This window comes from Triticum aestivum, chromosome 2A, assembly GCF_018294505.1.
Source record: "Triticum aestivum cultivar Chinese Spring chromosome 2A, IWGSC CS RefSeq v2.1, whole genome shotgun sequence".
NCBI lineage: Eukaryota > Viridiplantae > Streptophyta > Magnoliopsida > Poales > Poaceae > Triticum > Triticum aestivum.
The window spans coordinates 523,796,972-523,821,489 of NC_057797.1; the positions used below are offsets into that span (position 1 = coordinate 523,796,972).

General features: G+C 43.4%; 1 protein-coding gene across 8 annotated transcripts; it reads right to left on the reverse strand.

Annotated features, from left to right (window-relative positions):
* Window positions 1–7,846: 7,846 nt before the first annotated feature.
* Window positions 7,847–12,435, reverse strand: LOC123185492 (uncharacterized). 8 transcript variants are annotated; one of them, XR_006493413.1, is made up of 5 exons: window positions 11,770–12,435; window positions 9,885–10,152; window positions 8,761–8,836; window positions 8,461–8,529; window positions 7,852–8,281 (listed from the first exon to the last, which is right to left on the reverse strand). XR_006493413.1 is itself a non-coding variant. In XM_044597369.1 (4 exons), exons 1-4 carry the CDS (start codon window positions 12,163–12,165, stop codon window positions 8,520–8,522), a joined length of 750 nt encoding a protein of 249 aa, XP_044453304.1. In that variant the 5' UTR covers window positions 12,166–12,435; the 3' UTR covers window positions 7,852–8,519. The 8 variants fall into 8 exon arrangements, 3 of the variants coding, with proteins under 3 accessions (XP_044453305.1, XP_044453304.1, XP_044453303.1); XR_006493412.1 differs by having other exon boundaries at window positions 7,852–8,286; XR_006493411.1 differs by having other exon boundaries at window positions 8,461–8,562.
* Window positions 12,436–24,518: the final 12,083 nt, after the last annotated feature.

The window sequence follows — 24,518 nt, forward strand, 5'->3', positions numbered from 1 at the left end:
TTGCACAGGTCGGTCTCACCGAGATTTTGCTCTGGTGTTACCGAGTTGGGTCAAAAGGTTGTAATGGTTGAAGCCTATATATACCCCTCCATCCCCACCTGCTCTCTAAGAGAGCCATCAGAATGAAACACAACTTCCACCATCCATTTTCTAAGAGAGAACCACCTACTCATGTGTTTAGATCAAGAGATTTCAATCCTACCATTTGAATCTTGATTTCTAGCCTTTTCCAAGTTGCTTTCCACTCAAATCCTTCTCCTACCATAGCTGTCGGCATCCTGGGAACGGGGGTACCCAGACTTGCCTGACTGCAGCCCACGACGTAGCTCTACCGGCGGCCCGGTATGCCCCATCTTCATCAGCAACCACTCAAGACCCTCGCGAGGGGCAAGCCTCGCGAGGCGGACGACACAGGCCCTCCTCAGGGGCAGCCTTATTAGGCTGGCTCCCGAGGAGCAGAGATATCAAGGCGGGAGGCACCTCGCGAGGTTCGCGTGACGTGAGCCATGGCGACCGAAGCCAGGTGGGCGCCAGCGGGCGCAGAGTGCCAGTTTCCTCTTTGGTGCTAAAGGGGCAGGCGCAGGCGAGGAGTCCCGAGGCATCAGGCAAAGGTTTCCATATCGGTGCAACGAGACCAAGACCAGCAGGAGAGCAGGATGAAGGTCACCGCGGAGCCCACAGCTGCATCACCACCAGAGCCTTTGGCAGGCGAAGACCACCTTTTGTGAGGATAACTTGTACTGGTTGTCTCCCTTCAAATTGGCCGTTGTGGGATCCCTTCCCGCCTAACATTTGGGGAGAGGAGCAGGGCCTCTATAAATAGGGCTAGCCACCACCATAGCAGGGACGGATCATTCAGACCATCCCCAGACACACCAGCTCATCGAGCTCAAGAACACCTCTCCTCAGAAGGCTGTTCATCCACTGTACTAATTCATCCTCAGCCCACGAGGCAATCCACCACACCACACTGGAGTAGGCATTACACCACAACCGTGGCCCAAACCAGTATAAACTCCCGTGTCTCTTGTTCCTTGGGTTCGGCGAGCTAGGCCTTAAGATCGTTGCGAGAGCAAGCTAGGAAGAGATAGATCTTCGTGCGCACCCTAGAGTTCGAACCTCAAGGGTTTGCTGGAACCCCGAATCTGACATTTGGGGCGCCAGGTAGGTGTGCATTGAAGCCTTTCTTCCGTCGATCCACGCTCCACCGCTCCACCGTATCCATGGTTGACGCTCACCGAGCCCGTGCTGAGCGCCGGGCCGCCCTCGCCGCCCGCATCGCTCAGATTGCGCCCGTTGGCGGACCTCCCCGCCGTTCTCCTTCACCCACTGCAATGCCACCACCGGCCTGGCAGGGAATGAGCAGCAAGCTTCATCGCTGCACCCCTTCGTGCGGCGGGATGGACGCACCGGCACCCCGTCGTCCCACACTTGTCACGCACCCACGGACGCGCAGGCTGCACTGCTCATGGCGCATCAGCTCCTGCGTTACCGCCCGGTCGACGACCTCTACGAGGACTGGCTAGAGCGCATCGCCGAGCTCATCAGCGCCGCTGGGGGCTCTCCTGCACCGTCCCTCTCACTGCCTCGCCCACCTCCAGCCGTGGGCGACGTAGCTCACGGAGCGCCTCCACCACCTCCGCATCAAGACGGCGCCCTCACACCAAGACAGGCGGTCCCGCGGCGTGACCCGCCATGCCGGGTGCCCACAAACGAAGAAGGAAGCTGCCAAGAAGTCCCAAGGCCACTAGAAAACGCTCATGCGCTCCTAGCACCACTGCGTCAAGACCGCGTGCCACCTGCGGCTACGACGCGTGGACATCGGGATCAGGATCCGCCTCCGTGACAGGCTCCGGTGACCACAACAGGCTGTCGTGCCTTCACTCCCAAGCTGCACAATGTCGTCTGGCCCGGCAAGTTCGAGCCAGACCTGGCTCCGTGCTATGACGGCACCCTCGACCCCGCCGAGTTCTTGTACCTCTATGAGCTGAGCATCGAGGCAGCCAACAGCGACGAGAAGGTCATGGCGAACTGGTTCCCATGGCCCTCAAAGATGGCACGCGCTCGTGGCTCCTGTAGCTGCCCGCGGGATCGATCTCCTCCCGGGGCGAGATGCGCGAGCATTTCGTCGCCAACTTCCAGGGCACTCGCGAGCGCCCGCCGGCCGCGGATGACCTGCGGCGGATCAAGTGGCATCCAGGGAGACCCTGCAGAAGTACATCCAGCGCTTCAATAGCGTTCGCCTCAAGATCCCCAAGGGACGGACGAGGCCATCATCTCTGCGTTCTGTGACGGTGTCCGCGATGTCAAGATGAAGGAGGAGCTCGCCATCCACGAGGAGCTATGCACGGCCCTGGAGATGTTCAACATGGCAACCAAGTGCGCAAGAGCTGAGGAAGGGTGCCTCTCCCTCCTTGAGCTTCCAGCCACTGACCCGGAAGATAAGAAGGCCAAGGCCAAATATGTGAAGCGCAAAGGGGTAGCCGTGCTCACGGCCGAGCCGAAGACGAAGTGCAGCCGAGACCACCCCGAGTCGTCCAAGAGCAGCTGCCCGTTCTAGCCTTCCACAACGTACACAACCACAACACCCAATGACTGTAAAGAGCTTAGGGCCATCCGCGATGGGCACTTCGGTTGACGCCCTGAGCATAGCGACCAGGGATACAACCGAGGAGGAGGAGTAAGTGGAGGGCGCTGGGATGATCGTGCCCCCGCCAGGACTGGCGTGACCGACCCCGTGAGGATCGCTGGTAGGACCACCCTTGCAAGGGCGCCTGGAGGGAGCAGCCTCGTGAGGACCATCCTCAGGGCAACGTCGACCTCCCTCCGTTGCCGCCACCACCAAGGAGAAATGATGACCACCATCAAGACGAGGGGGCTGCGGGCTTTCAGGAGCCCCGTGCCATTGCCTGCATCTTGGGTGTTGCTCAGGCCCCAGCCTCCCAGTGCATCTTCAAGCAGTTCGCCCATGAGGTGAACGCGGCTCTCCCCAGGCTCGAGGCCACGCGCCCGCTCAAATGGTCCAAGTGCGCCATTATCTTTAGCTTGTCTGACCAGCTCAAGTGTGCAGCAACCGCCGGTGCCCTCCCGCTGCTCTGCTCGCCCATCATCAGCAACGTCGAAGTTACCAAGACCCTCACCGACGGTGGCGCAGGGCTCAACGTCTTGTCCGTCGAGACGTTCGATCGCCTCTAGGTGCCATATGATCAGCTGTAGCCTACCAAGCCGTTCTCAGGAGTGACCGATGGCTCCACCACCCCAATAGGGCAGGTCTGCCTCCCCGTCACATTCAGCCAGCGCGACAATTACCGCACCGAGCTCATTGACTTCGACGTCGCCCACATCCATCTGCCATACAACGCCATCCTTGGGTATCCAGCCCTGGCCAAGTTTATGGCGGTGACCCATCACGGCTACAACTTCCTCAAGATGTCAGGGAGTGGCAGCGTCATCTCAGCCGCTGATAACCCACAAGTATAGGGGATCACAACAGTTTTCGAGGATAGAGTAGTCAACCCAAATTTATTGATTCGACACAAGGGGGGCCAAAGAATACTCTCAAGTATTAACAGTTGAGTTGTCAATTCAACCGCACCTGAAAGACTTAATATCTGTAGCAAAGTATTTAGTAGCAAAGCAATATGGAAGTAACGGTAACGGTGGCAAAAGTAACAGTATTGGTTTTGTAGTGATTGTAACAGTAGCAACGGAAAAGTAACTAAGCAAAGATCAATATGTGAAAAGCTCATAGGCGATGGATCAATGATAGATAATTATGTCGGATGTGATTCCTCATGTAATAGTTATAACATAGGGTGACAAAGAACTAGCTCTAGTTCATTAATGTAATGTAGGCATGTATTTCGAATATAGTCATACGTGCTGATGGAAAAGAACTTGCATGACATCTTTTGTCCTACCCTCCCATGGTAGCGGGGTCCTATTGGAAACTAGGGGATATTAAGGCCTCCTTTTAATAGAGTACCGGAACAAAGCATTAGCACTTAGTGAATACATGAACTCCTCAAACTATAGTCATCACCGGTAATTGTCCCGATTATTGTCACTTCGGGGTTAACGTATCATAACACATAGTAGGTGACTATTGACTTGCAAAATAGGATCAAGAACTCACATATATTGATGGAAACATAATAGGTTCAGATCCAAAATCATGCAACTCGGGCCCTAGTGACAAGCATTAAGCATAGCAAAGTCATAGCAACATAAATCTCAAAACATAATGGATACTAGGGATCAAACCCTGACAAAACTACCTCGATTACATGATAAATCTCATCCAACCCATCACCGTCCAGCAAGCCTACGACGGAATTGCTCACGCACAGCGGTGAGCATCATGAAATTGGTGATGGAGGAAGGTTGATGATGACGATGGCGATGGATTCCCCTCTCCGGAGCCCCAAACCGACTCCAGACCAGCCCTCCCGAGAGAGATTAGGGCTTGGAGGCGGCTCCTTATCGTAAAACGTGATGAATCCTTCTCCCTGATTTTTTCTCCCAGAATGTGAATATATAGAGTTGGAGTTGAGGTCGATGGAGCCTTAGAGGGCCCATGAGACAGGGGGCGCGCCCTAGGGGGGTGGGCGCGCCCCCACCCTCATGCACAGGGTGTGGGCCCCCTGGTGTTGATTCTTTCGCCAGTATTTTTATATATTCCAAAAATATTCTCCGTGAAGTTTCAGGTCATTCCGAGAACTTTTATTTCTACACAAAAATAACACCATGGCAATTCTACTGAAAACATCGTCAGTCCGGGTTAGTTCCATTCAAATCATGCAAGTTAGAGTCCAAAACAAGGTTAAAAGTGTTTGGAAAAGTAGATACGATGGAGACGTATCAACTCCCCCAAGCTTAAACCTTTGCTTGTCCTCAAGCAATTCAGTTGACAAACAGAAAGTGATAAAGAAAAACTTTTACAAACTCTGTTTGATCTTGTTATTGTAAATGTGTAAAGCCAGCATTCAAGTTTTCAGCAAATATTATGAACTAACCATATTAACAATAACATTTAGGTCTCATGTTTACTCATATCAAAGGCATAATCAACTAGCGAGCAATAATAGTAAATCTTGGATGACAACACTTTCTCAAAACAATCATAATATGATACAAAAAGATGGTATCTCGCTAGCCCTTTCTGAGACTGCAAAACATAAATGCAGAGCACCTTTGAGGTTCAAGGATTGACTAAACATTGTAATTCATGGTAAGAGATCCAATCACAATCATACTCAATGTAAAATAGTAGTAATGCATGCAAATGACAGTTGTGCTCTCCAACTGGTGCTTTTTAATAAGAGGGTGATGACTCAACATAAAAGTAAATAGATAGGCCCTTCGCAGAGGGAAACAGGGATTTGTAGAGGTGCTAGAGCTCGAGTTTGAAATAGAGATGAATAATAGTTTGAGTGGTATACTTTCATTGTCAACATAACAACAGAGAGATCTCGATATCTTCCATGCTATACACATTATAGGCGGTTCCCAAACAGAATGGTAAAGTTTATACTCCCCCACCACCAACAAACATCAATCCATGGCTTGTCCGAAACAACGGGTGCCTCCAACTAACAACAATCCTGGGGGAGTTTTGTTTGCAATTATTTTAATTTAAGCATGGGACTAGGCATCCCGGTTACCAGCCATTTTCTCGTGAGTGAGGAGTGGAGTCCACTCCTCTTGAGAATAACTCACCTAGCATGGAAGATATAGACAACCCTAGTTGATACATGAGCTATTCGAGTATACAAAACAAAATTTCAGTTGAAGGTTTAGAGTTTGGTACATACAAATTTACTTGGAATGGCAGGTAGATACCGCATATAGGAAGGTATGGTGGACTCATATGGAATAACTTTTGGGGTTTATGGAAGTGGATGCACAAGCAGTATTCCCGTTTAGTACAAGTGAAGGCTAGAAAGAGACTGGGAAGCGACCGGCTAGAGAGCGACAACAGTCATGAACATGCATTAAAATTAATCAACACTGAGTGCAAGCATGAGTAGAATATAATTCACCATGAACATAAATATCGTGGAGGCTATGTTGATTTTTTTTCAACTACATGCGTGAACATGTGCCAAGTCAAGCCACTTGAATCGTTCAAAGGAGGATACCACCCTATCATACCACATCACAACTATTTTAATAGCATGTTGGCACGCAAGGTAAACCATTATAAACTCCTAGCTAATTAAGCATGGCATGAGAAACTACAATCTCTAATTTTCATAACAAACATGTTTCATTCATAATAGGCTGAATCAGGAACGATGAACTAATCATATTCACAAAAACAGGATAGGTCGAGTTCATACCAGTTTCTCTCATCTCAATCAGTCCATCATATATATATATATATATATATATATATATATATATATATATATGTATATGTATATATACATCTAGGCTATTCTGTTACGCGTAACAGAATATTATTCTGTTACCCTACTTGAACTGATGAATTCAAGCGGTTGAACTGATGAAATTCGAGCGGTTGAACTGATGCTTTCTGTTGCCGTTAAAAATCGTCTTCTTTAGTTCAAATTTTTTTGCAATTTTTTTTATCAAAACGGGGCGTGTAATATATCGTTGGAAAGCTCTTGACATCCACATTACAATCTTATAATTTGTTTTTTCAAAAAAATTATGATTTAAGAGCAGTTTTGAAAAAAAACGTTTTTTCAAAACCGAAAACGCGAATCGTATTTTCGACTTAATTTTTAAACGGTTTGTCGGAATTGAGCAAATGAGATAGCGTTGGAAAGCTTGTGAAAATCCGCATCTTACATATATCTACTATTGTTTCAAATTTTATATGATTTAAAAGTAATTTGAAAAACGGTGAAATTCTGGGCAAAATGTTTTTTCACTGTTTTTTGCAAACGGTTTGTCGGATTGACGCAAATGATACGACGTTGGAAAGCTATGGAAAATGCGCAAGTTTTGCGTATAGAAAGTTTTTTCTAATTCTTTACGGTTTAAATACAAATTCAAATACGGTTAAAATTGGTTTTGAACGCGATTTTTTTAAAAAGTTTGTCGAAATGGGGCAAATAATATACCGTTGGATAGCTATCGAAAATGCAAAGCTTAGTCATGTTGAACGCTTTCTCTATTTAAAAACCGTTTTAAATTAATTTTGAATAAGGTGAAACCCATTGTGTTGTTTTTTCATGTCTAAAAAACAGAGTACTCGTACTGATCTATGTCTATGTTTGTACTGAGGTATTTTTCAGAGAGTAGTTTTGAATGGTTCCGAAAAAAGAATACTTTGAACGGATGTCTTTATGATTTTGTACTTGCTCCCATCTTTTAAGAGTAATTTTGAAATACGGTGAGACTCATCGTGCTGTTTTTAAGAGTAATTGTGAACTTGCGGTGTTTTTGTAATGCCAATATTGAGGAGAGCAAGGCGAGGACAACAATAGAACAAAGCTGAGTGTGGTGATCGTGGAAGCACTACAGGGCTGAGCCACAACGGTGGTTGATGGCAAGGCGACACGACACGACATGTGGCGGAGAGGCATGGTGACTGGTGGGCGGCGCACTGACATGACACTTGAGATGCGCCTGCTGGACTGACCTCCTTGTCCTATCTGGACGGATCAGTTGCAGAACTTGGATGTTTTCTTGGACGTCAATGTCACAGAATACCAAAACCTAACCATCTTTTATTTTCCAAACTGATCGTTGTTTTTAGTTCGTACTGATCAATATTTTTGATTCAAACCATTTTCTTATTCTTGCATGCACATCAAGCTGTCATGTACTATACCTTCTTTGAAGTAGCAATCGTCTCATCATATATAGAAATTTTTTCACATAAATAATACATGTACATGAATAACATATACACAACACCGACCGCAAATTTTCATACATGAATGACATATACACCACACCGACTGCACATTTTCTTGCTATTAGAAGCCTCTTCAGATTTAGTGGTTTGTACTGGGCATAACAAATTAACCAAAAACCGAATTACGAAGGTCAAAGTTCTTGAATTACAGACCAAAAAACAAGCAAAGAAAGGATAGATAGAGGATTGACAGGGTCTAAGAGAGATCAATTTCAATACTCTTTCACTCCATTTTTCACTCGGTAATAGCATGACTGAATAAGTAGTTCAAAACTGGAGCAGTTTTTTCTTTTAGTATCGTTGGGCATGAGCTCCTTGAGGAAGCTTGCGTGGTGGTCCTGCAATTGTGTCGGAGCCACCTCCAGGTCAGCCCGCAACAGGGTAACTTCTCTGCACTACAACAAATCAAAAGTAGTAAATGCACACATTTTGGACATACAAGCATAATGGAAATTTGCAGAAATAACATGGTGTATCCAGATACAAAGTACTGATGCTTTGGGAATTTTCGAACAGAGAAAAGAATTGCAGGCGGCTCAAGCGTCAAGAGCAGAAGAGCATGGGCTCACCGGGGAAGGAGGTAGACAAACAACAGTGGTTGGCCCAGCCCCCGGCTCACCGACATGCTTCAGTTTGGGCTGGATTCATCAAAGATGTCAAGCTTATAAGCACTGCAACAACAACCAAGATGAGAGAATACACTGAGCACCATGTCTAATTCTCAAGTTAGTGGTTGGTCCAATAATATTACGAGGTCAGTGCTTCCATAGAAGTAACGAGATGCAAGCTTAGTGCTTAGGTTACAAATTTGCAAATACTAGTACTGCTACCAGCATTTACAAATACTGGTGAACTTGAACTACGCACACCTACTCAACTGCTCCATGCCACCATCCCGCTGCTCATCAATATACTTGCCGCCTGCTCGTTGTCGTTGGACGTACCCTGCACACACAATAGCCACCAATTAGCATGCACAAGTTCATGTACAGTAACATTACAAATTCGCAACGAAACATAAAAGGTTATGTACTTTGAAATAATTCATTTTACTTTCCAAATACTTCATTTGTTTCGAAATATGAACTTCTATATTTATTTCCTTAGAACTTATTATGATTTCCCTCCGAACTACAAAAACATGATTGGTTTACTTACCCACAAAATACTTGAAGTATGTCAAATGAAAAAACATCCCCAGGCCTGGAAGTGAGAAAACACATTACACTCATCGAGGTAGATATCATTCTATGCATACCTTGCCAGAGACCACATAGGATTCCAAGATTCTGGATGGATTTTAGCAAAGTGAAATGAGACCTTTTTCTAACCTGAGAACTATAGAAATTTAGCTTGATTTTTTAACCACAGCAAATAAACTCTTAACTACTTCTGGCAAGTATAATTGAACTGATGTGTCCTTTTTCTAGTTATTGAATTGCTAACCACTCCAAATAAACTCTTAACTAAGGCAAGTTTTTTTTTGAACTGACCTTTTCCCATGTTTTTTTGGTGTGTGTCTTTTCCCAAATCTTTTCCGACCCTCTTCTCTGAACTTCTATATTTATTTTTCATGAACTTTTTAAGTTACCCTAGTTGAACTTCTAGCGTTTTCTTTCTTTTACTAATTTTGATTTGTCCAATATCATCTCCGTCTGGTAGTTTCCCATCCATCTCACTATCTTCGGACTTTTGGCAATCTGGAACCTAAACTCTCTGTGAAAACACATGCTCCAGTGTAATCTGAGACGCCAACTCAATCAAAACAATCAGTACTACTCACATCTATTAACAACGGCTTGAGATGCTCTTGTATAGGCTAGTGCAAGCTACTAGTACTAGGCATCCAGCGTGGTTGGAACAAACAATATGAAACAAGTGATTTAACGGAGCAACACTACATGCATGAATAGGAACATCACTATGTACCTGGAGACCGGCCACAACAGCAAGAGACACATGGACTGAAAGCTCAAGTTGGACTGAAACTTACTCGATAACTGAAACTCCCAGGGTGGGGTGGGTCCAGGGTGCTGCTGGCAATGAATGGCCTGGGGTGGTGGCGTTGAACGGCCTGGAGTGGTGGCTGTGAACGGCCAGAGTGCTCCGGCGGCAGAGCCCCACCAGGAGATGGCGATGCAAGAAGGAGGTCGGGAAGCAGTGGTGCTAGTGGTCGGGGTCGTCCAATGCTCATGGCACAACAGTACAGGAAGTTGATTCATCACCCATCCACCGTTTTTTCCTTTTTGGAATCCATTGAACTGGAAAAAGCTACAATGTGAGCTGAAAGTATGAAAACAACATAACGTTGACATCCAGTGCAGGGCGGCTACTTGCTCATGTACTATTTTTTTGTTTCTGTTTTTCAATGAACTTATAGGGTTATACATTTTGAACTTATATTTTTTTTTGAAAGTATGAAAACAACATAACGTTGACGTCCTCAGCCAAAGAACACATCCATTAAAGAAACGCTCCAGTCACCGAACATAGAATAGCACATCCAGTTCAAGATTGACTATTGATGCATGCCTTAATAAGCAAGAGCACCAGTACAACATTAGCATAATAGTAGGTAAAATAATAGTATGGAGTTAGCCATCGATGCAAGCTTTTGACAAAGAAACTCGATAGGCACTGTGATTTTGGATGGGCAATGGCGGCGGCACATCTCTAGCGGCCAGCGGCATGCGTTTGTGAACAGGAGAGGCCTATGAACTTTTCCGCTTTCTCAACTCTAAACTTTTTGTATTCTTGCACTTGATCCTCCCCAATATTATTCTAAACTTTTTTAGTGGCTTTTGTTGGTGAGCCCTTCTGTTTCCCTAAACCTTCACAAGGTTTCTTCTTAGTATAAAGAAAACAAGAAATAGAAGTGTTACGTTCACATATGCATTAGAACAAACACCTAGCAAGCATCATTTTTGCAGCCCAGGTAAACATGACTTTTGCTTCTTTTTGCAAAAACTACTTTTTGCAAAAGGAGAAATTTTATGCAAGAGTAGTGTCACTAGTACATATATGTAGGAATAAACTCACTTTTTAAGAGCGCTACCTACTAGCATATCTGTGTGTGTGATTTAATCATTCAATGACGATGGACAACATCCTGAATGCCTGATATTGTTGTTTATGCGACAGAAGTCCATCTTTAACAAATGTGAGTTGCTTGGGGGTTGATACACGGTGCATAATTCTTTTTCTTATGTAGTGTGATTTCCATTTTGTCGCTCACACTAGCCGGGTTTGTAGAAGTAATTCCATGTGTTGTTATGCAAGGGGAAAGACATAATCTTCAGAGATCATTTTTTGTTTGGAGGAAATGGAAGCATGATTAACTAATATTTTGACTTTTCTTAGCACAGTAAATATATTGGAACTAAGACAATTTAACTAGATGAACTGAGACAATTTTAACTAGTTGAAATGATACAGTCAAACTGATAATTAGCACATCTAGGTATATATACAGGCAAACGGAGATGGTGCAAAAATAAAATGCAAAAATGGAGAAATGTCTAGATGTAAACTGTTGCAGGCCGCAAAATCCGACCAGGGGCAGCAAAATTAACCTTTCATGATACAGACTATATTATGCTTCACCCACGTGAATGGTGATATAAGACAAAGAACTAAAGACCTCCTACATACGCACTCCTCCTTAAACTGCACTGGGCTAAATAAAACACCAATTCTCCCCCTGCCGAGATCACTAATCGCCCTCGAAATTCAGCAAGCAGCAACATCAAGACAAGCCTTGAAAGCAAGCAGCCTCTTGCCAGCCAGACCGCTAGTGGAATTTCGACAACAGACAAGAAAGAAATCCTAAGCGGCATAGCAGACGACCGAATTGGGCGGACTGGGTGCGGTGCACGTACCTGAGGAATGGAAGGGAAGTCGGGAGCAGGGGTGAATGGCCAAGGATGACAGTGGTGAACTGCCCGGGGTAGTGGCGGTGAACGGTCTGTGCTGGATGTTGTCCTCCTCGGGGCAGAAGGGGCTAAGGAGGAGGCCAACCTGTAAGCACGGGAAGGAGGCGATGCAGTAGCTCCACTGCGTCCGCGGCGCCATTGAGGTGAGCACCAAGCCATAGAGCGATGAAATGAGGCGCACCACCATCGACAGTGCGCGGCAGGGAGGGGCGCGCGGCCAGGGAAGGGAGGCCTGCGGCGGCCGGGAGGTGGGAGGTGCGCAACGGCCGGGGAAGGGAGGTGCGCGGCGGCCGGGAGGTGGGAGGCGGGGTGGAAGATGGGGTCCTGACTTGCGGTGCCCATCGGCGAACTGACGGACTGACGAACTCGGCATAGTCGGAGGGGCGGCTGCGCTCGGGGTCCAGCGGGGGCGGCTCGTCGCCAGAGATGGGACGCGAAGGGCCCCCGGCGCGCTGGGCAGGGGGCTAGCAACGGCGGCGCGTGGAAGATGGCGGTGGGGGAGGGAATGGTGGCGCGCTGGGGAAGAGGGCCAGCGGGGGTGGAGGGGCCAGCGCTGGACGCATGGGGCGGCGGCGGATGGAAGCAGGGGGGCGGCGGTGGATCGGGGCTCGGGATGTGGTGCATGGTGTGTGGGCTGAATTCTTCGTGTGTGCATATATAGGGACCGATGGTAACAGAATAATATTATGTTACTAGTAACAGAATAGTCCAGCCCTATATATATATATATATATATATATATATATATATATATCGTCATTATTGTCTTTCACTTGCACAACCGAACGGTGTGGATAATAATAATAGTGCACGTGCATTGGACTAAGCTGGAATCTGCAAGCATTCAATACATAGGAGAAGACAAGGTAATATGGGCTCTTGGTTAGATCAACAATAATGCATATGAGAGCCACTCAACATTTTCATCATGGTCCTCTCCTCTCGACCCACAAAGAAAAGAAAATAAACAAAACTATTTACACGGGAAAGCTCCCAAAAAGGAAAAGAAGAACGAGAAATATTTTTGGGTTTTCTTTTAATTACTACTACTACAAGCATGGAAAGTAAACTAGCTAAAAGCTACAACTATTTTTTTGGTTTTTCTTAAGGTTTTTCGAACACACAAGAAGAATGCTAGAAAGGAAAATAAACTAGCATGGATATTACAATGAAAAAGTATGAGCATCGACAACTGGCATGAGTGTGTGAACACGAATGTAATGTCGGTGAGAAATACGTACTCCCCCAAGCTTAGGCTTTTGGCCTAAGTTGGTCTATGTCCATGGCTCAAAGCTGCCCTCTCCGATGTACGGAGGAGTGTCCTCTGGGTGCCACTGGTTGGCGATCTCCTCTGGATCCCACTAATAAACAGACTGTCGATAAGGATCAAGGGGTGGCTCCGGCTTAAGCTCTGGAGCTGGTGTCCGGCTCCAGTATGCACGAACGGCCTCCGGCAAAACGAGGTACATGCCTGAAAATATGTTAAACAAAGAGGGCGCAGGAAAGGTAATAATCTCATAGTAGTTTTTATCAAAAATCAATCTATTCTTAAGCACCTTCTTCTTATCCTTAACAATAAAATAATGTGCTACCATACTCTTATAATCTAGAAAAAAAGGGGCAACAACTTTTCCTCTTTCTCATAATGCCTAATAGGTTCCTAAAGTGTGCAGCAAGGCATGAAGCCAAGATGCCTCCAAAGATGGGGCCCTTTGTACGGTTTAGATTTAACCGTTTAGCAACAATAGCGCCGAGACTGAAAGTTGTATCACGAAAAAAAGCATGGCGCAAAATAACAATATCAGGGGCACTGAGATTTCCACTGTTCCCGCGACCAATTAAGCATCTACTAGCAAATATTGCAAAGTAACGTAAAACAGGAAAATGTATGCTAGTAATTCTTGCATTGGAAACTTTCCCCGTTTCCCCTACATCAATCGTATCAATAAACCCCTCCACATCATTACGATGTGCTTCCTTTATGCTGCCCGCAAAGGGTATCTTACAGATCCGACAAAACTCATATAGTGAAATCTCCTTAACCTCATCATATAAGTGAAACTCCACTAAAGGTGGTGATTTCTTAGCATGAAAGTAAAAAATTTGCACGAAAATATTGGTGAGAAGGAGATACTGTTCCCGCTGGTCACGGAGGAAGTCGATGAGGCCTGCATTCTCAGCCAAATAATAAAAGTCATCATAAATCCCGGCTGCTCTCAAGAACTCATCACAAGGCCATTCGCACGGCCGAACCTCCGCATTGTGAGGGAGATTATATTTGGGCTTCTTATTCTCTTCACTTTTCTTATCCTTTGAGCTTCGGCTCGAAGAGCCCCTCAATTCTCTCATCATCATTTTCTCTGAAAAATTTCTGAAATTTTTAGTGACTCAAAATAAAAGTGAACCAAACTCAACAAGATTAATAGCAACTACTTCCACAAGTGTCTAGAGACTATATCATGCATTAAAACTACTTTTGACCACATAAATTTGACATGCAAGCTCATGAACAGGGTCACCTAAGCAGAATTTTTTTGCAATAAATAAAGCCCTAGAACAAAAGCTAATTGGACCATTGGAGGAGTCACATATCGAAAAACAATCCCCCAAAGAAGTTTTGTGAATGGAGCTTTGAGCAAGGAGATCGAAAATGGTAGCAAGATGAGCTAGAACTCGGGTTTGAGATGGTGGAGGATTTTTTCTAGAGGAAGACGAAGTGTGTGGGTGCAAGTATAAGTGGAGGGGGCCCACGTGGGGTCCATGAGGCAAGGGCCGCGCCCTGGACCCTCGTGGCCAGGTGGTGGGTCCCCCAGGTGTGTTCTCAGTGCCAAATATTCTTAAATATTCTAGAAAAAATCATATAAAATTTTCAGGACAGTTGGAGAACTTTTATTTTCGGGGTATTTTTTATTGCAAGGATAATTCAGAAAATAGATAGAAAATAATAGTTTTGCTTTATTTAATCTAAATAACAGAAAGTAAAAAGAGGGTATAGAGAGTTGTGCTTTCTAACTTCATCCATCTCATGCTCATCAAAAGGAATCCACTAACAAGGTTGATCAAGTCTTGTTAACAAACTCTTTCCGAATAACATGAAACCAGAGAATTTTCGAATAACACTAAGTTACCTCAACGGGGATATGCATGTCCCCAACAATAAGAATATCATATTTTTTCTTGACATTACGAAGAGGAAATTCAAAACCTCCAATAATAATCATTGAAGTTTTTCCAATAGAATTAATACTGTGGACTTAAGGTTGTTTCCTCGGAAAGTGTACAATATGCTCATTACCATTAACATGAAAAGTGACATTGCCTTTGTTGCAATCAATAACAACCCCTGCAGTATAACAGGTACATCCTCACAAATACCGACATGTATAGCAGTTTATTTATCAGCCATTTGCAAAGATATTTCAGTAGGTGTCAACTTATTCAAATCAAGTCTACGATATAAAGAGAAAGGCATAACACTAACACCGGCTCCAAGATCACATGAAGCAGTTTTAACATAGTTTCTCTTAATGGAGCATGGTATAGTTGGTACTCCGGGATCCCCTAGTTTCTTTCGTAGTCCACCTTTAAAAGTATAATTAGCAAGCATGGTGGAAATTTCAGCTTTCGGTATCTTCGTTTTATTTGTAACAATATCTTTCATGTACTTAGCATAAGGATTCATTTTAAGCATACCAGTCAAACGCATACGCAAAAGATAGGTCTAATCATTTCAGCAAAGCGCTCAAAATCCTGATCATCCCTTTTCTTGGATGGTTTAGGAGGAAAAGGCATGGGTTTCCGAACCCATGGTTCTCTTTCTTTACCGTGCTTCCTAGCAACAAAGTCTCTCTTATCATAGTGTTGATTCTTTGATTGTGGGTTATCAAGATCAATAGCAGGTTCAATCTCTACATCATTGTCATTGCTAGGTTGAGCATCAATATGAACATCATCATTAATATTATCACTAGGTTCATGTTCATTACCAGATTGTGTTTCAGCATCGGAAATAGAAATATCATTGGGATTCTCGGGTGTGTCAACAACAGGTTCACTAGAAGCATGCAAAGTCCTATCATTTTGCCTTTTTCTTCTTCTTCTTAGAAGAACTAGGTGCATCAACATTAGTTCTATGAGAATCTTGCTCAATTCTCTTAGGGTGGCCCTCGGTATACAAAGGTTGCTGAGTCATTTTACCCCCTCTAGTCACAACTCTAACAGCATTATCATTTTTCTTATTATCTAATTCATCGAGCAAATCATTCTGAGCTTTAAGTACTTGTTCTACTTGAGTGGTAACCATAGAAGCATGTTTACTAATAAGTTTAAGTTCACCTTTAACTCTAGACATATAATCACTCAAGTGTTCAATCATATAAGCATTACGTTTCAATTGTCTACCAACATAAGCATTGCAGTTTTCTTGTTTAACAGTAAAATTTCAAACTCATCCAAGCATTGGCTAGAAGACTTATTACGAGGAATATCACCTTTATCATATCTATAGGGATAATTTACCTTTACTACCTGTGTCGGGTTATCAAAACCATGTATTTCTTCAATAGGTAGTAAATTCTTAACATCTTCAGCTTTAATACCCTTTTCTTTCGTAGATTTCTTTGCCTCTTGCATATCTTCAGGACTGAGAAATAGAAAACCCCTTTTGTTCGGAGTTGGCTTAGGAGTTGGTTCAGGAAGTGTCCAATCATTTTCATTACTCAACATATTATTCAATAGCAATTCAGCTTGATCAATAGTTCTTTCCCTGAAAACACAACCAGCACAACTAGCCAGGTGGTCTCTCGAAGCATCAGTTAGTCCATTATAAGAGATATCAAGTATTTCATTTTTCTTGAGAGGATGATCAGGCAAAGCATTAAGTAATCGGAGAAGCCTCCCCCAAGCTTGTGAGAGACTCTCTTCTTCAATTTGCACAAAATTTTACATTTCCCTTAAGGCAGCTTGTTTCTTATGGGCGGGGAAATATTTAGCAGAGAAGTAATAAATCATATCCTGGGAACTACGCACACAACCAGGATCAAGAGAATTAAATCATGTTTTAGCATCACCCTTTAATGAGAACGAAAACAACTTAAGGATAAAGTAATAGCAAGTTTTCTCATCATTAGTGAATAGGGTGGCTATATCATTTAATTTAGTAAGATGTGCCACAACAGTTTCAGATTCATAGCCATAAAAAGGATCATATTCAACCAAAGTAATTAACTCAAGGTCGACAGAGAAATCATAATCCTTATCGGAAATACAGATAGGTGAAGTAGCAAAATCTGGGTCATGTTTCATTCTAGCATTCAAAGACTTTTCTTTCAGCTTAGCTAACAGTTTCTTAAGATCATATCTATCATTGCAAGCTAAAAAGTCTCTAGCAGTTTCTTCATCCATAACATAACCCTTAGGCACAACAGGCAATTCATATCTAGGGGGAGAATCTTCATCATCACTTTCATCAATATTATCAGTTTCAATAATTTCATTCTCTCTAACCTTAGCAAGTTGTTCATCCAAAAATTCACCTAATGGCACAGTATTATCAAGCATAGAAGTAGTTTCATCATAAGCATCATGCAAAGCAGAAGTGACATCATCAATAACATGCGACATATCAGAATAAATAGCAGGAGTAGGTGTCGCAAGTTTACTCAAAACAAAGGTGAATCAAGTGTAGAGCTAGATGGCAGTTCCTTACCTCCCCTCGTAGTTGAGGGAAATATCTTGGTCCTTTCATCTTTCAAGTTATTCATAGTGATCAACAGATATAAATCCCAAGTGACTCAAAGAATAGAGCTATGCTTCCCCGGCAACGGCGCCAGAAAATAGTCTTGATAACCCACAAGTATAGGGGATCGCAACAATTTTCGAGGGTAGAGTATTCAACCCAAATTTCTTGATTCGACACAAGGGGAGCCAAAGAATATTCTCAAGTATTAACAGTTGAGTTGTCAACTCAACCGCACCTGAAAGACTTAATATCTGCAGCAAAGTATTTAGTAGCAAAGTAATATGGAAGTAAGAGTAACGGTGGAAAAAATAACAGTATTGTTTTTGTAGTGATTGTAACAGTGGCAACGAAAAAGTAACTAAGCAAAGATCAATATGTGAAAATCTCATAGGCATTGGATCAGTGATGGATAATTATGTCGGATGCGATTCCTCATGGAACAGTTATAACATAGGGTGACACAGAACTAGCTCCAGTTCATCAATGTAATGTAGGCATGTATTCCGAATATAGTCATACATGCTTACGGAAAAGAACTTGCATGACATCTTTTGTCCTACCCTCCCGTGGCAGCGGGGACCGATTGGAAACTAAGGGATATTAAAGCCTCCTTTTAATAGAGTACTGGAACAAAGCATTAGCACTTCGTGAATACATGAACTCCTCAAACTATAGTCATCACCGGTAATTGTCTCGATTATTGTCACTTCAGGGTTAATGGATCATAACACATAGTAGGTGACTATTGACATGCAAAATAGGATCAAGAACTCACATATATTCATGGAAACATAATAGGTTCAGATCTGAAATCATGGCACTTGGCCCCTAGTGACAAGCACTAAGCATAGCAAAATCATAGCAACATCAATCTCATAACATAATGGATACTAGGGATCAAACCCTAACAAAACTCACTCAATTACATGATAAATCTCATCCAACCCATCACCGTCCAGCAAGCCTGCGATGGACTTACACGGCGGTGAGCATCATGAAATTGGTGATGAAGGAAGGTTGATGATGACGATGGCGATGGATTCCCCTCTCCGGAGCCCCGAGCGAACTCCAAATCAGCCCTCCCGAGAGAGATTAGGGCTTGGCGGCAGCTCCCTATCATAAAACGTGATGAATCCTTCTCCCTGATTTTTTCTCCCCGAACGTGAATATATAAATCTGGAGTTGAGGTCGGTGGAGCCTCAGGGGGCCCACGAGACAGGGGGCGCACCCCAAGGGGGTGGGTGCGCCCCCCACCCTCGTGGACAGGGTGTGGCCCCCCTGGTGTTGATTCTTTCACTAGTATTTTTATATATTCCAAAAATATTCTTCATGAAGTTACAGGTCATTCCGAGAACTTTTATTTCTGCACAAAAATAACACTAGGGCAATTCTGCTGAAAACAGCGTCAGTCCGGGTTAGTTCCATTAAAATCATGCAAGTTAGAGTCCAAAACAAGGTCAAAAGTGTTTGGAAAAGTAGATACGATGGAGACGTATCAATCGCCTATGAGGAAAGAGATGCAGTGTGCTCCCTCGAGCGCGCTTACGAAGCTGCAGTGGCCGAAAACCCCAACAATGAAGGCACCCTGCACCCTCCTGAGGCCAACGCCAAGAAGAAGAAGTAGCTACTCCACCAAGGGCCTCGGGAAAGTGGCGTTTCCAGTGGCACCACCTGAGGATCTGCGCCCGCAGCTAGGGCGCCTCCTTCCCTCGCATAGGAAGGCGCGCCCGGCGCCCTCCTCGGGCTGGGCTCGAGGGCTCTCTTCTGGAGGGCCTCAGACCAAGCCAACGTCATGAGGGAGGCACTCGGGCACCACGTGGAGGCGTGCTTCGCCGCACGTTTCCCTCAAAAGGGCACAAGGCGCGGAGCGCCTAGTGCTCAGGAGTTCATCACTAAGGCGACTGAGGAGCTTCAAGAAGCAAGAGCCATGCGCGGCGACCGCCGCCCCCCACTTGGTGCAGCTCCCCATCCTGGCGAGGACAGCGGGCTGCGCGTCTGTGTCGCCATTCCAGGGCTCAACAGGGCCGCATCTCAGGGGCGCTTCTGGCCATCGAGTGTTGGACGGTTGATGTCTACTACACAACCTTCTTCTTGTAGACGTTGTTGGGCCTCCAAGTGCAGAGGTTTGTAGGGCAGTAGCAAATTTCCCTCAAGTGGATGACCTAAGGTTTATCAATATGTGGGAGGTGTAGGATGAAGATGGTCTCTCCTAAACAACCCTACAACCAAATAGCAAAGAGTCTCTTGTGTCCCCAACACACCTAATACAATGGTAAATTGTATAGGTCCACTAGTTCGGCGAAGAGATGGTGATACAAGTGCAATATGGATGGTAGATATAGGTTGTTGTAATCTGAAAATATAAAAACAGCAAGGTAACTAATGATAAAAGTGAGCGAAAACGGTATTGCAATGCGTTGAAACATGGCCTAGGGTTCATACTTTCACTAGTGCAAGTTCTCTCAACAATAATAACATAATTGGATCATATAACAATCCCTCAACATGCAACAAAGAGTCACTCCAAAGTCATTAATAGCGGAGAACAAACGAAGATATTATTGTAGGGTACTAAACCACCTCAAAGTTATTCTTTCTGATTGATCTATTCAACAGTCAGTAGTAAAATAACATGAAGCTATTCTTTTCGTTCTATCTATCCTAGAATCCATACTAGAATAACACCTTAAGATACAAATCAACGAAAACCCTAATGTCACCTAGATACTCCAATGTCACCTCAAGTATCAGTGGGTATGATTATATGATATGCATCACACAATATCAGATTCGTCTATTCAACCAACACAAAGAACTTCAAAGAGAGCCCCAAAGTTTCTACCGGAGAGTCAAGACAAAAACGTGTGCCAACCCCTATGGATAAGTTCACGAGGTCACGGAACTCACAAGTTGTTCACCAAAACATACATCAAGTGGATCACGTGAATATCCCATTGTCACCACAGATAAGCACATGCAAGACATACATCAAGTGTTCTCATATTCTTAAAGACTCGATCCGATAAGATAACTTCAAAGGGAAAACTCAATCCATTACAAGAGAGTAGAGGGGGAGAAACATCATAAGATCCAACTATAATAGCAAAGCTCACGATACATCAAGATCATGCGAATCAACAACACCAGAGAGAGAGAGATCAAACACATAGCTACAGGTGCATACCCTCAGCCCCGAGGGTGAACTACTCCCTCCTCGTCATGGAGAGCGCTGGGATGATGAAGATGGCCACTAGAGAGGGATTCCCCCCTCCGGCAGGGTGCCGGAACGGGTCTAGATTGGTTTCGGTGGCTACGAAGGCTTGCGGCGGCGGAACTCCCGATCTAGGTTATTTTCTGGAGGTTTCAGTATTTATAGGAATTTTTGGCGTCAGGAACAAGTCAGGGGGACCCAAGTCATCCACGAGATAGGGCGGCGCGCCCGGGGGGGGGGGGGGGTAGGGCACGCCCCCACCCTCGTGGACGTCCCGAGACTCTTCTGGCCCAACTCCTTTACTCCAGGGGCTTCTTTTGGTCCATAAAAAATCATCAAAAATTGGTACGTCAATTGGACTCCGTTTGGTATTCCTTTTCTGTAGAACTCAAAAACAAGGGGAAAACATAAATTGGCACTGGGCTCTAGGTTATTAGGTTAGTCCCAAAAATCATATAACATAGCATATAAAACATCCAAGATGGATAATATAATAGCATGGAACAATAAAAAATTATAGATACGTTGGAGACGTATCAAGTATCCCCAAGCTTAATTCTTGCTCGTCCTTGAGTAGGTAAATGATAAAAACATATTTTTTGATATGGAATGCTACCTAACATATTTTTCAATGTAAATTCCTTTGTTGTGGCATGAATGTTCAGATCCAAAAGATTTAAGACAAAAGTTTAATATTGACATAAAAACAATAATACTTCCAACATACTAACAAAGCAATTATGTCCTCCCAAAATAACATAGCCAAATAAAGCTCATCCCTACAAAATCATATAGTTTGGGCATGCTTCATTTTCGTCACACAAAATTCTCCCATCAAGCACAACCCCGATGACAAACCAAGCAATTGTTTCATACTTGGCCTTTTCAAACTCTTTCAACTTTCACGCAATATATGAGCGCGAGCCATGGGCATAGCACTATGGGTGGAATAGAATATGATGATGGGGGTTGTGTGAGAAGACAAAAAGGAGAAAGTCTCACATTGACGTGACTAATCAATGGGCTATGGAGATGCCCATCAATTGATGCTAATGCAAGGAGTAGGGATTGCCATGCAACAGATGCACTAGAGCTATAAATATATGAAAGCTCAACCAAAATAACTAAGTGGGTGTGCATCCAACTTGCTTGCTCACGAAGACCTTGGGCATTTTGAGGAAGCCCATCATTGGAATATACAAGCCAAGTTCTATAATGAAAAATTCCCACTAGTATATGAAAGTGAAAAAATAAGAGACTCTCTATCATGAAGATCATGGTGCTACTTTGAAGCACAAGTGTGGAGAAAGGATAGTAACATTTCCCCTTCTCTCTTTTTCTCTCATTTTTTTATTTGGGACTTTTTCTCTTTTTTTATGGCCTCTTTTTTTGGGTTTCTTTGGCCTCTTTTATATTATTATTATTTCATTCAGAATCTCATCCCGACTAGTGGGGGAATCATAGTCTCCATCATCCTTTTGTCACATGGGACAATGCTCTAATAATGAAGATCATCACACTTTTATTTACTTACAACTCAAGAATTACAACTCGATACTTAGAACAAAATATGACTCTATGTGAATGCCTCCGGCGGTGTACCAGGATGTGTAATGAATCAAGAGTGACATGTATGAAAGAATTATGAAGGTGGCTTTGCCACAAATACGATGTCAACTTCATGATCATGCAAAGCAATATGACAATGATGGAGCGTGTCATAATAAACGGAACGGTGGAAAGTTGCATGGCAATATATCTCGGAATGACTATGGAAATGCCATAATAGGTAGGTATGGTGGCTGTTTTGAGGAAGATATAAGGAGGCTTATGTGTGATAGAACGTATCATATCACGGGGTTTGGATGCACTGGCAAAGTTTGCACCGACTCTCAAGGTGAGAAAGGGCAATGCACGGTACCAAAGAGGCTAGCAATGATGGAAGCGTGAAGGGTGCATATAATCCATGGACTCAACATTAGTCATAAGGAACTCACATCCTTATTGCAAAAATCAACAAGTCATCAAAACCAAGCACTATGCGCATGCTCCTAGGGGGATAGATTGGTAGGAAAAGACCATCGCTCGTCCCACCACTCGTAAGGAAGGCAATCAAAGAACACCTCATGCTTCAAATTTGTCACACAACGGTTACCATACGTGCATGCTACATGACTTGCAAACCTCAACACAAGTATTTCTCAATTTCACAATTACTCAACTAGCACGACTCTAATATCACCATCTTTATATCTCAAAACAATTATCAAGTATCAAACTTCTCATAGTATTCAATGCACTCTATATGAAAGTTTTTATTATACCCAACTTGGATGCCCATCATATTAGGACTAGTTTCATAACCAAAGAAAATTACCATGCAGTTTAAGACTCACAAAATAATATAAGTGAAGCATGCGAGTTCAACAATTTCTTCAGAATAAAACTACCGCCATGCTCTAAAAAGATATAAGTGAAGTACTAGAGCAAATGACAAACTACTCCAAAAGATATAAGTGAAGATCAATGAGTAGTCGAATAATTATGCAACTATGTGAAGACTCTCTAACAGTTAAGAATTTTAGATCTTGGTATTTTATTCAAACAGCAAGCAAAACAAAATAAAATAAAATGACGCTCCAAGCAAAACACATATCATGTGGTGAATAAAAATATAGCCTCAAGTAAAGTTACCGATGAACGAAGACCAAAGAGGGGATGCCATCCGGGGCATCCCCAAGCTTAGGCTCTTGGTTGTCCTTGAATATTACCTTGGGTTTCCTTGGGCATCCCCAAGCTTAGGCTCTTGCCACTCCTTATTCCATAGTCCATCGAATCTTTACCCAAAACTTGAAAACTTCACAACACAACATTTAACAGAAAACTCGTAAGGTCCGTTAGTATAAGAAAATAAATCACCACTTAGGTACTGATGTGAACTCATTCTAAATTCGTATTGGTGTAATATCTACTGTATTCCAACTTCTCTATGGTTCATACCCTCTGATACTACTCATAGATTCATCAAAATAAGCAAACAACACAATGAAAACAGAATCTATCAAAAACAAAATAGTGTGTAGTAATCTAGAGAATTCGAATACTTCTGTAACTCCAAAAATTCTGAAAAATTAGGATGACCAGGACAATTTGTATATTGATCTAGTGAAGTTGGAATTCGTATTTTATCGCTCTCTGGTAAAAATTGAATTTTTCCCCCTGAGTGCATACTTTCTGTTTTTATCGCCAAGATCAAACAATAATCACCCAAGAAGATCCTAAAGGCTTTACTTGGCACAAACACTAACTAAAACATAAAAAACACAATCATAACAGAGTATAGATGATTTATTTATTACTAAACAGGAACAAAAAGCACGGAACAAACATAAAATTGGGTTGCCTCCCAACAAGCGCTATCGTTTAACGCCCCTAGCTAGGCATCATGATTTCAATGATGCTCACATAAAAGATAAGAATTGAAACATAAAGCGAGCATCATCAAGAATATGACTAGCACATTTAAGTCTAACCCACTTCCTATGCATAGAGATTTTGTGAGCAAACAACTTATGGGAACAATAATCAACTAGCATAGGAAGGCAAAACAAGCATAACTTTAAAACTTTAAGCACATAGAGAGGACACTTGATATTATTGCAATTCCTACAAGCATATATTCCTCCCTCATAATAACTTTCAGTAGCATTATGAATGAATTCAACAATATAACTATCACATAAA